This window comes from Orcinus orca, chromosome X (genome assembly GCF_937001465.1).
Source record: "Orcinus orca chromosome X, mOrcOrc1.1, whole genome shotgun sequence".
Classification (NCBI taxonomy): Eukaryota; Metazoa; Chordata; class Mammalia; order Artiodactyla; family Delphinidae; genus Orcinus; species Orcinus orca.
The window spans coordinates 20,585,307-20,602,685 of NC_064580.1; the positions used below are offsets into that span (position 1 = coordinate 20,585,307).

At 41.1% G+C, this 17,379-nt stretch overlaps 1 protein-coding gene across 6 annotated transcripts in view; it reads right to left on the reverse strand.

The window, feature by feature from the left end:
• The window catches only part of ACOT9 (acyl-CoA thioesterase 9), an 82,336-nt gene that overhangs the window by 23,450 nt on the left and 41,507 nt on the right, over window positions 1-17,379 (reverse strand). For 4 of the 6 annotated variants that reach the window (XR_007474964.1, XM_049705181.1, XM_049705180.1 and 1 more), the window contains 7 exons: window positions 16,977-17,003; window positions 16,331-16,376; window positions 14,085-14,255; window positions 13,803-13,840; window positions 8,676-8,759; window positions 8,195-8,298; window positions 3,393-3,466 (listed from right to left, as the gene is read on the reverse strand). Coding sequence is in view for 5 of the 6 variants with exons in the window: in XM_049705181.1 (XP_049561138.1) it covers window positions 3,393-3,466; window positions 8,195-8,298; window positions 8,676-8,759; window positions 13,803-13,840; window positions 14,085-14,255; window positions 16,331-16,376; window positions 16,977-17,003 (544 nt within the window). In the remaining variant the exon portion in view is untranslated. The remainder of the gene's footprint in view (window positions 1-3,392; window positions 3,467-8,194; window positions 8,299-8,675; window positions 8,760-13,802; window positions 13,841-14,084; window positions 14,256-16,330; window positions 16,377-16,976; window positions 17,004-17,379) is intronic. The other 2 variants (XM_004283079.4, XM_033411459.2) reach the window with 1 other exon arrangement.

Sequence of the window (17,379 nt, forward strand, 5' to 3'; positions counted from 1 at the left end):
AAAAGAATGAAATAATGCCATTTGCAGCAACATAGATGCAACTAGAGATTATCATACTAAGTAAAGTAAGCCAGACAGAGAAGGACAAATATCATATGATATCACTTATATGTGGAATCGAAAAAAAATGATACAAATGAACTTATTTACAAAACAGAAATAGACTCACAGACATAGAATACAAACTTCTGGTTACCACAGGGGAAACTGGGGGGGGGGGATAAATTGGGAGTTTGGGATTAAAATATACACTCTGCTATATATAAAATAAATAACCAACGAGGACCTACTGTATAACACAAGGAACTATACTCGATATTTTGTAATAACCTATATGGGAAAAGAATCTGAAAAACAATAGAGATAGAGATAGAGATATGTAACTATCACTTTGCTGTACACCTGAAACTAACACAACATTGTAAATCAACTATACTTCAATAAAAAATTGTAAGAAGTCAACGTCTTAAAAGACAGAAAGCAGCAGGGGGATTATTTTAAGGGGAATTATTTAAAGAAACATGATTACCACATATAATATATGGTCCTTAATCAGACCCTGACTTGGGGGAAAAGGTTATAAAGAATATTTTAGGGACAATTGGCAAAGTTTGAATATGAATCATATATTAGATAATATAATTGTATCACCGTTAAATTTCTTGGATATAATAAAGGCACTGAGGTTATGTAGGAGAATGGCCTTATTCTTAGGAGATACATGCTGAATTAGGGTAAAGTAGTCTCAAACTTACTTTGAAACAATTCCAGGGGAAAAAGTATATATGTTTGTATTTATCGAGAAAGGACAAGAGTAAGGCAAATGTGGTAAAATGTTAATTCGAGAATTTAGGTGAAGGGCATATGGGTGTTCATTGCATTATTCTTTCTACATTTCTGTAGATGTGAAATTTTCCAAAATAAAACACTGAGAAAAGGATAGTACTTCACTGTGGTAGAATCCAAAGGTTGGATGAAAGAAAAACGGAAATGAAAGTACAGAAATGGGGGCTTCCCTGGTGGCGCAGTGGTTGAGAGTCCGCCTGCCGATGCAGGGGACACGGGTTTGTGCCCCGGTACGGGAAGATCCCACATGTCGCGGAGCGCCTGGGCCCTTGGGCCATGGCCGCTGAGCCTGCGCGTCCGGAGCCTGTGCTCCACAACGGGAGAGGCCACAACAGTGAGAGGCCCGCATACTGCAAAAAAACAAAAAACAAAAAAAACCACAAAAGTACAGAAATGGCAGCTTGGAAAATTAGAATGCATCAGCTGGGAGAGAAGCTTTAAGTAACGCCCTCAGTGCTGGAAAAGGAGCCCCAGGGCAGCCCCTAGGAGCGGCAGGTCAGCTGGAGCTGGTGAGAGGAGCTAGAGAAGATGGGTGGATTCTTCGCTCAGATCAGAGTCACCAAGGGGTTTTTAGATCTTAAGTCGGGTTTCCAAGTCAGCTTTCCATGCAGCAGAAGAGATTTCTCATTGCAGACTCCTAACTCAAGTTTCTAAAACAAATTAGACTTCCCATAGGCCTCTAGACTCCGTCTGTACAAACAGCAATCCTGAAACGTTCCCCCCCTACCCAACTCCCACACACATAATTAAACAGTTTTTCCCAGTCTGAATGCCTTGTGTAACTGGCATTAGGGAACCAAGAATCCAATGTAAGAGAAAAATGATAAAGTGTTAAAGTCTGTACAGTTAAACTGGACTTGGAAATGACAGTACAAATTTATGAGGTTTTTTGTTTGCTTTTTAACATACATCCAAGCCCTGTCTACTGAAAAGGCCTAGAAACATGACAAACTAGTAACAACGTATAGTTCTAGTACCCAGATTTTGGTGTCTAAATACCAGTTTCCCACTAAAAGGAACCTGAGGACTCCTTGGAAAACTGGCTGATTCCAGCCCTGGGGCAGGAAATGTACAGAATGAGTCCAAGACATCTCATTGTACCAGAGAGCAGGAAGTTATCAAAGACTAACTAGGAAATGTCAAAATAGCTTATCACAGCAGCCAGCTTAAAGGAGTTCCCACTGACCAAAGATGTTCACTCTGAGAAACAGGAAGAACAATGGCTGCAATGTATTAAAACATATTTACTATATTAAAATCCATGAACATACAATGATACTTTTTTAAAAAGCAAAATAGCAGAAAAACTATGTCATCACTAGCTAGTAAATGTGTAAATAAAAGCAAGAATGAAACACTGATCCTAACTTTCCTTTACAAACCAAATTGCCCTAGTTGATAAGGGAAAACTCTTCTTTACAGATCTCCAGCTAATAAATATAGAAAGAAATGACAGAATTTGAGAATCATTTTACATCCCCTAATGAAAATAATAAAAGCAATGATCAGCAAAGGACATTAAAAGCACTGGAGGAAGACTGACGGGAAACTAGCTATTCATAAGATTGGATACATTGGATACACCTTGTACTGTACTACACCTGTAGATTATTGCTGATCACAAGAGGATAAATTGAACTACACAAGGCAAAAATTAAAGTGTGTCGCTACTTGAACCCACACACTAATCTCAGCATTACTATGAGTGGGACAATCTATACCTCCTGACATGATACAATATGAGATACAGAGACATCATCACCTACGAAGCGCTCTCACCAAATACGCTGAACTCAAATCTAATCAAGGTTTAGACCTAACTTCAATTTACAGAAAATACTAGGGAGAGTGAAACAAGTTAAAAAAAAATACCACAAGGAAGCAATGAGACAAATCCAGAAAGTGGGACACTGCAAAGAACAATCAATCTGGGCTTTCAACCAGTTAATGATATGAAAGGATAAGGGGACAGTGGGGACACACAACCATTCCAGATTAAAACAGACTGATGAGACTGCACAATTCTATGAATATACTAAAAGCCATTAAATTGTACACTTTCAATGGGTGAACTGTATGGTATGTGAATTATATCTCAATAAAGCTGTTAACAAAAAAAACAGACTTAAGAGATATACAAATCAAATGTAATATGTGGACCTTGTTTGGATCCTGATTTGAATAAGTCGTTAAAGATATGTGGGAAAAAGTGAACATGAACTATTAGAATATATTAAGGACTTACTATTATTTTTGTTAGGTGTGCGAATGGTAATGTAGTTATTTAAGGAAATAGCCTCATTTTTAAAGCAGTGCCCTACACTGAAGTATTTAGAGGTGAAATGTCATTATGTCTGGGATTTGCTTTAAAATATTATAAAGAAAATAATATACTTTAAAAAAAACAGAAGAAGCAAATATGGCAAAATTTTAAAACTCTTAAGTCTAGGTGATGGTATCCTAGAAATTTATTAAAGTCTTCTCTTCAATTTTACGTATCTTTGACATTTTTCAAAATAAAGAATTAGGAACAAAACTGCAATTACCCTTTGTTTTCAGAATCACGAGCCACCATTACAAATGTCGCATCCAAAACAGGGGAAAATTCATTGTCGTGTAACTAGAGAACAAAGGAAAGAAAATGCAGATGTAAGAAATGCATTTACTGGGAAGACCTACTACAATCCTAACTGATATCACAGCCTTTGGGAAAGGCTGAAATTAGCAAAACAGGACGAGTGCTTTCACTAACCACCATCTGCTGAGATGCCAGGCACACAACTGGGCTCTAGGGGGGAAAAGGCAGCAAGAGTGAAGAGTCTGTGGTCTAGCGGAGGAGAGAGATACCCAAAAACCCAAACAGTGCACAGTGCGAGAAGTGCTGGGATGGGCACAAACTATGGGCCTTGGAGCTGTGAGTGACTGGGACCCAAGGGCAAGGGTCACGGGGGGACCTTGTGCATCACCATCATTTAAGCGTCCCGCATCTTGCAGAACGCTGGCTTTCTCCAGGCCTACCTGTCCTCCCAAAGGCACACACAGCCAGGCGGACCTCCCATCGCTCTCCCAGACATTTGTATTTTCAGGGAACTTGAGTGTGCCAACTACCAGGATGTGTTTGTTTCCTTAGCCTGGCACAGGGGCTTCCAAGAAAGGGTAAGATCAATGAGAATTCTGTGGATTAAGCTAAATATTTACAATGCAGAGGCCATTGAGAGTTTAAGGTATTTTTTTTTTCCCTAGAAGTCTGTACTTCCAGGAGAGTCATATCATCAAGTCATATCGTAACCTGAGGGTACAGGTGGTTCCATCCTCAACAAACCGACCACTAGTCCTCATCACCACTACCTGTTCAGGCCGTTATGAGCCTTCCCCCTCGACTTGCAGAAGAGTCTCACCAATCTTACTATGTCCCTGTCCTATTCAAACCTTGCAAGAGGTCTTCCTTTATCCCAGCATCTGGTCTACGCCTGCTGGCATTCTATGTAAAGCCTCCACCACGGAGCCCAGATTCCACTCTAGTTGTTCACCAAACACTCCCGGCATGCCTGCACTCCTTTCTCTAGCCACAGCTGACAACTTGGAGGTCCTGAAATGTCCCATTTTGTCACCTGACCGCCTCCCCTCCAGGCCTCTGCCAGATGCCTTCCTCAGGGCCGGATTCCTCAAGACACTCCTCCCCTCCCCGGCCCCAGCCCTACTCCCCAGGCAGAGTTCATCACTCCCTCCTTTGTTTGCCACCTAAGTGGAAACAAAGTCCTCTCCTGACAGGGGTTCTCAACATAAGCGAGGAAGATGTCATCCCCCGGAGGGCATCTGGAAATGTGCAGTGCTAGTGATGGCTGTCCCATGAGCTGGGGGACACTACTAGCGCAGCGAGGGGTAACCAAAGAGCTAAACAGCTCACAAGGCAGGGAACGGTCCTGCAAAGAATTTTCCCACATACAATGCCAATACTGTCCCTGTTCAGAAATAGTGCGTAATAATTTACTATATCATAATCATTTATTTATGTGTCTGTCTCCCTACTGCACCAAGAGCTCCTTGAGGACAACGACCATTTTTATTCTCATTTGTTTCCCATCAATTGACACAAAGGCTGGCAGACAGCAGATACCGGATCAATGGCTGCCAACTGCCGACGAATGAACTGAGGCAGCTAACTACTGAGCACTACTAGAGTGTGAACTCCAAGAGAATGGAACTTCCTGTTTTGCTCACTGTTGTACACCGAGCACAGACGGGGCACTCCATAAATCACTGCTAAGTCAACGTTAAATGAATGCCGTCAGGAAGTGGGCGAGGTGACTCACACCCAGATCCTGTTGTTGAGGCGCACATAGTCGAGTGGAAGAGAAAAGACGTTCATACACAGCTCTGCAAGGCAGAGGACAGCAGGTCCCAGGAGAGAAGGTCAGAGGGAAGGAGGCGTGGGGAAGGAACAGGTACTATTAGCTGAAAAGATCAGGGAAGGTTTCGAGCATGAAGTGACCCAGAAGCACAGGTGGAATATGGATATGCAGAGCCAGAGCCCAAGGAATCCCGGCAAAAGGAAAAGTGTGCGCGAGGATGCTCATCCGCTCACCTACTGTTTACGTTCCAGTGTATTACAATGAACACTAGTGCTGAGCATCGGGGATGCAAGGTGAACAACTCTCTACTCTTAGGATGCTCAAGGTCTCCAGCTGTGCGCTCCAAAAAGGTGTGTGAACGGTAAGTTGGAGGGAATATAGCTGCAAAGGTAGGTTGGTGCTAGTTTATGGAGCACCTTAGATCCTAACTAGTCAAAGCAATTTAGACTTTGATCCACAGATAATGGTCACGGAAGGGTTTTGAGAAGGGAAGAGATGTGATTGAAGATCGGCTTTGGAAGACCTATCTGGAAGAGATGTGTAAAATTAACACAGAGAGAACAGACAAGAGGCAGGCAGAGTAATTAAAAGATAGCTAAAGTACTCACACAAGAGGCAGTGAGGGCTTGAATGAAACACAGAGGTCAAAGGGAAGGGAAAGAAAGGACTCTGGTGAGTAGCTGTGGGTGATGAATTCGCAAGACTTGGCAAAAGGCTGCACAGGAAAGGGAAAAAAAATTAAAGCTTTCACAAAGGTTTGGAGCTGGGAGAAATCGGAGGGTGGCAAAGGGGAAACCTGAGGAGGGTCAGGATTGGAAAGGAAGCTGATGCACTCAGTTTGGAACACACTGGACTTGAGGTAGCGAGAGCACACTCGGAAGAGAGCTCTAACAGGAACCCCAAAAGGCAGGTCTGACGGTCAAGCGGGACCACCTCCATAGTAATGACGATAAAGTAATATAATGGCCAACATTTGATTAGTGGTTACTGTGATAACAAAACAGCATCTCACAGAAGGCAAGAAATTTGCCCACAGTCACATGGCTAATAAGCAGCAGAGCTGGGATTTGAACTTACATTTCAGCCAAACCAGAGGCAGGGTACCTATTGCCAAGCTGCCTCTCTGGAATAAAGGATCACTCAAGCCGTGAGTTATTAATCAAAATGGCCAATGAGAAATGCAAATTTAAAACAAAAGTCTGTACTTCTCTGGCACTGATTTTCACTGGCTCTCTCCTCCCAATAATTCCTGTATCTCTTTTTCAACCTATTTGTCCAAGATTCCTTAGAAAGAAGGTCTTATTCCAGGAATCCACCGTGCATCAACCATGAAGATTAAAAAAGGGTGCGAACAAATCAGAGGAGCATCCCCAACAACTTTACGATATCTGCTTTAAAAGCAGTATTACCGTCAGTTACAGCAACATGGAAGTTAAAAAATTCAACTGTTTACATACAGCATCAAATAAAAAACTACTTACCTATTTTGACAAACAACTTTAATTACTGCAGAGCAACCTTCAGACTTTTTCCAAAACGTGAAATGCTTCATAATTTCACGTATCTGAATGACAGATCCACTGAATACCCTGACATAACTGAATAAGTCACCCTTAAGTAAGTTTTCACAATGAAATCTTCAACATACTCTGAATTATTTGATTTCTGTACTATGACCCTCTTTGAGGTACTTTTTCTTGACAAATTTCTTCATTTCTTTATAATAGCTATTCTGAGTTATGCTCATTAGAGAGGCTGTTCCTAACTGCTGTAGTAATCTCAGTGACTGTTATGGGTTGAACTGTTTCCCCCAACAAGATATGTTGACGTCCTAACCCTCAGTACCTGTGCACGTGACTTTATTTGGACATAGGGTTGCTGCAGATGTAATCAGGTAAGATGAGGTCACACAGGAGTAGGTGGGCCCTTAATCCAGTATCACTGATGTCCTTATAAGAAGAGAAGAGGACTCACCTGGTGGCACAGTGGTTAAGAATCTGCCTGCCAATGCAAGGGACAGTTTCGATTCCTGGTCCGGGAAGATCCCACATGCCGCAGAGCAACTAAGCCCGTGTGCCACAACTACTGAGTCTGTACTCTAGAGCCCACAAGCCACAGCTACTGAGCCCATGTGCTGCAACTACTGAGCCCACGCTCCATAACTACTGAAGCCCGTGCACTCTAGGGGTCCGCATGCCGCATCTACTGAGCCCACATGCTGCAACTACTGAAGCCCACACGCCTACAGCCCATGCTCTGCAACAAGAGAAGCCACCACAATGAGAAGCCCACGCACTGCAACAAAGAATAGCCCCCTGCTCGCCCCAACTAGAGAAAGCCCACATGCAGCAACAAAGACCCAACGCAGCCAATAAATAAATAAAAGAAGAGAAGAGAAGAGACACAGACACACAAGAGAAAAATGCTATGTGATGAAGAAGGAAGAGATTGAAGTGTTACAACTACAAGCCAAGGTATGCCAAAGGGCCAGCAAACCACTAGAAGCTAGGAAGAAAGCACGGAAGGCTTCTCCCCTACGGGTTTTAGATAGAGCATGGTCCTACTGAGACCTTGATTTTGGATTTCTAGCCTCTCAATTGTTAAGACAATTAATTTATGTTGTTTTAAGCCACATGGTTTGTGGTACTTTGCTACAGCAGCCCTAGGAAACTAACAGTCACCAATCCGATTCATGCTTAACAGAACTCAGACTGTAGGGGAATTCTCTGGGGCAAAACTAGAAACAAGTACCTTAACATGGAGCTGTATATGATTTCAAAGTAATAAACAGTAAGCATAAACACCAAATTACGTGTCAGTCTATGTCCAGGAGGAGGATATTAACACACCATCTGTATGACGTGAACTTGAATTGTTTTTCTATAAATGGGTGAACTATATATCTGTCTATGGATAGACAGGTGAATAAGCTTTTCTTTCACTGAGACTAGCTGGTTGTATTGGAACAAGGGGGCAGTCTTCGGGCACAGACACACCTGGAACATATGCATCTTCACTTCCATGGACGTCTTCCCAACCCAACTAACATGGCCACTGAACTTGATGTCCTGTTCTGGGCTTAAGCTCTTCTTACACATATCTACAAAACAGAAAAATCAACCTGAGCCCAAACCATACTCCAAATGTTCTATACTGTAAATGGACAATTTCATTTGAAATTCTGGCAAATTTCACTATATTTCCTTTTTGTCTTCAAAACTAAAAATAATTTTTCAAAAATAATTTTTGAAAAATTAGACAATGCAAAGAGTATAAAAAATAAAACTGGAATCATGTAAAACTCTTCTACCCAAAGATAATTATAATAAATATCTTGGTATATTGCAATCTAGACATTTTCATATGCACATATATACATAAAAATTCCCCCATAAAAGGAAAACATTTCCTCTAATCTCAATAATATTTTATAATTACTAAAAATTCTAAGTATGTCTAGAAAATAATATCACTTACCAATCCTGTCCACCAGGGCTGTAACTATTGATAAAGGAGACATCTTAGCTGAATGAATTTTGTTGTGCATGTAGCAAATAAGAACTGTAGGAAAACAGAAGAGAACCAAATAAAGGAAAAGCAAAATTATTTTTTAACATTCGCAATTTACTCCCTGAAATCAGACAGGGACCTGCTGGGGAATGGACTTGGGGATATGGGGAGGGGGAAGGGTAAGCTGTGACCGGGCGGGAGGGTGGCATGGACATATATACACTACGAAGCGTGGAATGGATAGCTAGTGGGAAGCAGCCGCATAGCACAGGGAGATCAGCTCGGTGCTTTTTGACCACCTAGAGGGGTGGGATAGGGAGGGTGGGAGGGAGGGAGACGCAAGAGGGAAGAGATATGGGAACATATGTGTATGTATAACTGATTCACTTTGTTATAAAGCAGAAACTAACACACCATTGTAAAGCAATTATACTCCAATAAAGATGTTAAAATTAATTAATTAATTTTTTAAAAAAGAATTGGTATGTGAGAACAAAGATGAAAAACAGTAACCTGATACAAAATCCTGATGTCCAAGCTGAACTATATAGACCATTTAAATCAGAATCTGCAGAAGTCGAATCCAGGCATCAGTTTTTAAAGCTACTCAGGTGATTTCAATTAGCATCCATGGCTCAGAACTGCAGATATAAAATAACAACCCTTTCTGACTTACTTATATACACTACCAAATGTAAGGTAGATAGCTAGTGGGAAGCAGCCGCATAGCACAGGGAGATCAGCTCTGTGCTTTGTGACCACCTAGAGGGGTGGGATGGGGGGGTGGGGGGGAGGGAGACGCAAGAGGGAAGAGATATGGGAACATATGTATATGTATAGCTGATTCACTTCGTTGTGAAGCAGAAACTGGCACACATTGTAAAGCAATTATACTCCAATAAAGATGTAAAAAATAAAATAAAATAAAAAATAAAGTCTTATCTGGTTTTGAAGACCCAATCCTCCATATTCCACTAGTGGTCTTTTCCTAGAACCAAAGACTTTTTTATACATTGAAGAGATCTGGGAAACCTCTACTCTGACTGTTCAATTTTAGATTTGGTGAGGAAACTGAAGCCCAAAGCCCAGGCCCGCCAGGTGGCTTATTACCACTCAACAGAGACACAGTGCCTAAATCAGAAAAAGACCCCAGCACATGAGTCTGACAGCATCAGACATCTTCAAAAAAGAGAAACAAATCTCAAGGGCTCAGCTACCTGTTTTCCTCTTGACTCCTTCCTAATCATGAAGCTATTATTTGCCTCAGAGTTCTCCCTCCTTCCCTAAATCACCCTCAGCTCCTACCACCCTGCGGTTATCTGTGTACTTTCCATATTTTAACAAGCATTTAAAGGTGCAAAGCATGGTTCTATGTACCTCACAAATATCAACTCATTTAAAACTGTACTGTACTTCTTTATAGTGGTCTCCCTGCTTGCCCTATGATTCATTCAAATTTGTATCATCGGGACTTCCCTGGTAGCATAGTGGTTAAGCATCCTCCTGCCAAAGCAGGGGACATGGGTTCGAGCCCTGGTCTGGGAAGATCCCACATGCCACGGAGCAACTAAGCCTGTGCGCCACAACTACTGAGCCTGTGCTCTAGAGCCTATGAGCCACAACTACTGAGCCTGCGTGCCACAACTACTGAAGTCCACACGCCTAGAGCCCATGCTCCTCAACAAAGACAAGCCACCCCAATGGGAAGCCCGCACACCTCAACAAAGAGTAGCCCCTGCTCGCCGCAACTAGAGGAAGCCCGTGCGCAGCAACGAAGACCCAACGCAGCCAAAAATAAAAGAATAAATAAATTTATTAAAAACAAATTGTTTATCATCAACCCTCAGGACAGGGTCTGTGCTCAATAAATACTCATTGAGTAACAATAAACCCTTTCATCCATGCACCTGCTAAAGAATGTAGTGGGGGGATGAGGGGCGAAAGGCAAGAAACTCCATTCAAAAAACTTGTGGTACCCAGAGAAGAAATCCTAAGTGTTTGACCTTCCACAGCATTAGTGGAAGTGAAAGCAAGAGAAAAGGTCCAAGAGCTAAGAAGAAGGCAGGCTTGACAAGACCTGAATTAACTCAGGTTTCTAACTTGCATGAGTGAAGATGGTGTACCATTCACTGAGAAACAGAATACAGCACAGGAAGAGCAGAATGGACTGTTTTCAACATGCTGAATTTGAGAAGCCCACGGCACATCCAAATGAAGATGGCCAGTAGGCAGGAGGACAAACTGGTCTGCAACTCACAAAGCACGCCAGGAAATGTAGCTTCTGAAGTATTCCACATACTGAGAGCAACTGAAGCACTGGGATTGAAGATTATTTATAGAGAAAGTGCAGATACCAACAACAAAAAGGGCAGCAGACAAAACCCTGAAGATAAGTGACATTTAAAGGATCAACAGAGAAAGAGGAATCTACAAAGGAGACTGGGAAGTAGCAGCCTGAGAGGCAGGAGGAAATGTCACCAAGGCCCAAGGGTGAGTTCGACATCATTAGGAGCTTCAAAGAGTTTGGCACAATCAGCTCAATGGCATGGAGGAGCAGAAGCCAGAACACAAAGGTAGCTCTAAAGTGAGAGAGAAAGAAAACTGGAGAGTGTTATAAGGGAAGGACACTTTACCTATTTTTCACTGGAAGATGCAGAGCCTTGAATATGTTTAGAAGTTAAGGGAAAAGTGAGGTTGAGAAAAGGCTTGAGATACGAGGGAGATATCTTCAGGGTACGTGATAAGGCAAGTTCCTTGAAGAAACGGAAGGAATAGAATCAAGTGAACAGGTGAAAGGGACTGGCCATCAACAGGAGGTGATGAAGAAAAACAGGGTAGTGGCAGGGGAGTTTGTATATTTAGGGACACCTAAGTAAACCGAAGTCAAGTGAGTGAGTGAGTGAGTGAGTGAGTGTGTGTGTGTGTGTGTGTGTGAGTGATTCTTTTTTAAAAGGCCAATAAGAATTTTAAAGCAGGTTTATTTAATCTGAAGAAAAATATAGCTAGCCGTAAGCCTAACAATGGATTTGTGTCTCTATTTTAAAGATTATTAGAGCCTTTTTTTAAACCCTTTCCCAACATTTCAGTCCAAAAGCCATTACGTAGGAGCAAGCAAGACAGACAGCCCAGAGTCGGGTGCTGAAGCCCAAGAGGGGTCAGGAAGATATGCAGGGAGGCAATGAGAGCAATGGCCCAGCATGCCGCAGCCCGAGCACAAGGAGGAGGGGGACCTGGGATGGAGCAGAATCCCACTGAGGTGAGGAGAGCGTTCATGAGGGTTTCGGGATGGCAGCAATATGAAACTGGCTACATACGGGGGAACTGATCAAATAAGTAAATGTACTACAGATAATGGAGCCAGCTGGAGAAGGGAATTACAAATATGAAAAGGGAGGAATTAAGAATGAACCTGTGGTTGAATTAGAATTGGAACTATCAGTATGAACCCAGGGTTCCGACAGATAGACAGATAGATAGACAGACAGACAGACAGGTAGACAGATAGGTAAGGAGGGAGAGACAGGGAGGGAGGGAGGAAGGAAGGGAGGGAGGGAGAGAGGAAGGAAGGAAGGAATACACATACAGGCAGGTATAGATGTAAATGTACATGTACGTGCATATATTCCCCAGCTCATCCACTGAAAGCACACAGGAATAGTGATACCCCAGCAACAATGACAACTCCCAGCACCCAGATCTTGGTTTCTAAATATCATTCTCCATTAAAAAGAATCAGGGCTCCTCAGAGATTTGGCTGATTCCAGGACTGGGGCAGGGAAAGTACAAATGAGCCTAGAAATGTTGCACCACAAAGTGAGGAAGTGCTCAAAGAATGATGGGGACACAGCCAAAAAAATCCACAGAAGCCAGCGTGAAGAATGAAGGGCAGTCCTGGGACAAGTTGAGCATCAAAACAGATGATAGAAATATATTATAATCCATTCAGTAAAATAGGAATCCCTGAGTTCATACTGATTTTAAAGTAATTGATAAAAGTCTAATGAAGAATGGGATATTTACAAGGTCTCAAAGTACCTCCCTACAAGGTACTTATTAATTACAAAGGGGAAAAGAGTAACTTTACAGCAAAGAACCCTGGCAGACACCACCTTCATCAAGGAATCAAAGTCAACATCACAGTAATGGGACAAATTAGAATTATGCACTACCTGCTAAGATGCAATAAAAACACAGCATCCCTTCTGTGGACACTCCTGCCAAAGATGCACATCCCAAATCTAACTTTGGGGAAGCATCAAACATACCCGAATTGAGAGAAATTCCACAAAAGAACTGGCCCATAACCTTCAAAAGTATCAAGGTCATTAAAGTCAGGGAAAGACTGAGGAACTATCCCTGACACAACAACTAATTGCAACATGTGATTCAGAACTGGATCCAGAACTGGATCCTTCTGCTATAAAGGACCTCTGGCCAAAGCTGAATGGGGTCTGAGGATTAGACTGTCTAAATATCAGTGTTAATTTATTGATTTTGAGGGTTATATTGTGGTTATGAAGGAGAATGTCCTTGTTTGTAGGAAATACACATGAAAATATTTGGGGGTGATGTGCATCGTGTCAGCAACATACTCTCACATGATTCAGGAGAGAACAACTCTTTGTACTCTGCAACTTTTCGGTAAATTTAATTAAATAATTATGACAATTCAGAAGTAGCAGATGCCCTTCTTTTTCTGCTCGTTTAGAGTATCTTCATCTGTGCAAGTTAAAGAAAAAAAGACCCTTTCCAGGGAAACTGGGATGAAGTGAGAGAGTGGCACGGACATACACTACCAAATGTAAAATAGCTAGTGAGAAGCAGCCGCATAGCACAGGGAGATTAGCTCGGTGCTTTGTGTCCACCTAAAGGGGTGGGATAGGGAGGGTGGGAGGGAGATGCAAGAGGGAGGGGATATGGGGATATCTGTATACGTATAGTTGATTCACTTTGTTATAAAGCAGAAACTAACACACCACTGTAAAGCAATTATACGCCAATAAAGATGTTAAAAAAAAAAAAAAGACCCTTTCCAGCCAGAGGATTCAATGTATTACTGTAAGTACCAGTTTAAAAATACTAAAATATCAGTACCTCCTAAGCTGTCAAGATCCTCAAGAATCCTGCCAAACCTGTGAAATAAAGAAAACTGTGATGAAATGAAAATCATAAAAAAAATAACACTATGGGGTGATAAATATCTACCAAAATTGATTATGGTGATGGTAGCACAACTCTCTAAATATACGAAAAACCAGAGAATCACACACTTTAAATAAGTGAACAGTATGATGTGTGAATTATATCTCAAAGTTGTAATAAAGAAAGGAAATAAAATAAAAACAAACGACACAAACAGAAATAGTGCCATGTTACCTTACAGTGTTTTGAACAGTCAAATATTTCTCTCTTAATTCAGGCTGACTGCCCAAAGGTAAGAGAACTTCAATGTAACTGTCTTTCATTCTCCTAGGTGGCAGACCTTTCTGTGACGCAGCCAAAAAACTATGAAGCAATTTTCTTTCCTCCATTGCTTTCACATGGTCTCTGAGAAGAAAGGACACAAGCTTCATAAAACATAGGACAGTGCTATCCCCCAACTCCAGTGACATACAGGTCAGTCAGACACCATCAAAAGAGGAAACAGCAGGTCCGGACCTACCTCATCTCCTTTTCCTTCCCTCCCTTCCTACCTGCCACTTGGTGAAATCAAAAATTTCTGTTAAAATTTCTCAGGCTAGTAGATAAGAAAAATACACTTATAAGTGACATAGATATATCCAAATGAACTATATATTCACCCTCATCAAAAAGTGTATTCAGGGCTCCCCTGGTGGCACAGTGGTTGAGAGTCCCCCTGCCGATGCAGGGGACACGGGTTCATGCCCCAGTCCGGGAAGACCCCACATGCCATGGAGCGGCTGGGCCCATGAGCCATGGCCGCTGAGCCTGCGCGTCCAGAGCCTGTGCTCCGCAGCAGGAGAGGCCGCAACAGTGAGAGGCCCGCGTACCGCAAAAAAAAAAAGTGTATTCAAAGAATAGAATCTTTGAAATGAAATTAAAAGTACAGAAATGGACATAATAGAGTGTAAATATATGTACGTATATATATATATATCTGCGCTAAAGAACAACATAGCCACTGAACTCCATATTCCCATTTCTCACCTTGACAAGTCTCGTATCCTCTGTGCCCCAGCTCTCTCTCTCTCTGCCTTCAATTTCAGGAAAGAGAGACAGAGGAGGAAAAATGGAGTATATCCAAAAGAAGTTTGGAAGGCAGAGCAAAAGGTAAAGAGGAAGAGAACATGAAAAGGAGACAGAAAGGGAAGAAAAAGAAGAGACGATTAAGGTGGAAGAAAAGAGAGAGACAAGGGGATAGGGAACTAAAATGTTGACAATATCACTCTTTCTAAGCCTTACTTATGAAGTATTATTGCCAGAAAAGCGTAGCCTACAAAAATATAGGGAGGGAACTGACGAACAAGTTAAATGGAACCAGGTAAATCCAGAACGTGGAACATTCAACAAGACACATGGCTTGGCCTCTTTAAAATCAAGCTCATGGGGGAAAAAAAAAAAGAGGGAGGGATAACTATTATTCTAGATTAGGGGAGACTAAAGAGTCATAACCACGAAATGCAATATGCAGTTGTTTACCGGATCTTGATTTTTTTTTTTTAAAAAAGCTATAAAAGATATGTGGGGAATAATTGAGGAATTCTGAATATGGGTAAATAATATGCTATTAGGGAATTACTGTCAATTTCATTATGTAAGAGAATATCTTATTTGTTGGAGATGCACGACTGCTGATTTTGTTACATAGGAAAATATATTTATTTATTAGAGAGGTATTGGAATATAACTGGAGCTGAAGCGTCACGATACCTTTATAGTTTAGCCAGTATATGTATATTGGCAAATCTGGAAAAACGTTCATAAGTATCCAATTCAGATAGTGGGAACAAAGGTATTCATTTCTTCTACTTTTCAGAAAATTGAAATTTTTCATATAAAGAGATAAAAAGAAGTCATTAGATAATTTTTATACCAAATAGATTATTATTGTTATTGTGCTTTTTCTTTTTATCTCATTTTAGCCTCAAAATTCTATGCACCAAGAGGGATATTATCCTATTTTAAAGCAGGGAAATACTTAGAGAAAAGAGAAAGATTGTATGGGAGGCCTGGTTAATTGTGACCTGACAAGAAGCAGTAGTCAGGGTGCATGAAATAGAAAAACCAGGAACTTGGGTTCAAGTCCCAAACCTGGTACTCAATCACTCAATGTCTGAGTTTCAATCTCATCATGTGCAAAAAAGGAAGAGGAACATATGTCATAAGCACGTCACAAGTTTCACTGAGAATCAGTGAGGTAATACTCCTGAATGCACTTTGAAAAATGCAGAGTACGTGTAAATTACATGATTTTATGACAACAAAGCATCAACTGATGAGTATGTTGGAATGTTGATCTTCTCCCCCAAGTAAAAAAACCTCTCAACCCATTTCTGAACAAAGGGTTCCCCCCATTCCTACAGTGGGACCATCAACTGAGCCTAAACACAGGCTAGCACACCACTTAGGGATAGAAGAACGAATAAACACAGAGCACATACCTCCAGTTTGTGGATGCTCCTACTATCTCCCGCAACTTATCTCGAACTGAAACAAAAATAAAGAGGTCATTCCATGAAACAAAGAAAGTAAGAAACGGATTATGGCAACCAGCTCAAAAACTACGAAAAGCGATTCATGCACTCAAAAGCTCCAAAGATCCATGAATTTCCATTTAATGCCACAAAACAAACAGCTCAGGGAAGGGATCAGGCCTCTGCTTCCCAAAAACTTGAAACAATTATTGTCTCCTTAGTGCAGAAAAGAATATCCTTGTGTCAATCACTGAGATTTATACAAATAAGCAAAAAAGTATAACTCCAATTATTCATCTGCTGAGGCTGTATCAGTGTTGGTAGGAGTCCCTTTACAATGGAGATATTATGAACAGAATCCCTGCCTATCTTCTTATAGGCAGTGAGACTAAGACTAATATCAAAATTTGAGTCTCACTCTAATTGATTTCTCATATATGTATACTACCCTAAATGTTAGAAAAGTTGAGGCAAGAAAAATGAAGCAAGAAAGGAAAGGCAAAAAAAGCAATTTAAGTTTAGTTAATGCCCATTGCCCAAAAGTGCAAGAATGAATTAGTGCGAAAAAAAATTTAAGCACTTATAAAGAATTGATACTGATTACCACACACACCGTGATTCACATGTATTGGTGAACATGCTATATGGATAAAGGGGAAATAAATTAGATAAGCAGTAGTAAGTCAATACTAAAAAATAAATCTATAGGATTTTAAATAATGTTTTGAGTTCATGTGTTTTTTTCTATCATTTTAAAATACATATTCTGGTTACAGAAAATTAACTATAGCAATCCTTGGTCCTTCAACAACTAAATATCTGATCAAAACCAAATATGGTTAGATGAACATACATCTTAATTTTCATGAAAAAGTGGTTGTTTTTCTATCAATTGTTAATTTTTCTATCAATTGTTATAGGGAATTCCCTGGTGGCCCAGTGGTTAGGACTTGGCACTTTCACTGCCAGGGCCAGGGTTCAATCCCTGGTCAAGGAGCTAAGATCCTGCAAGCCAC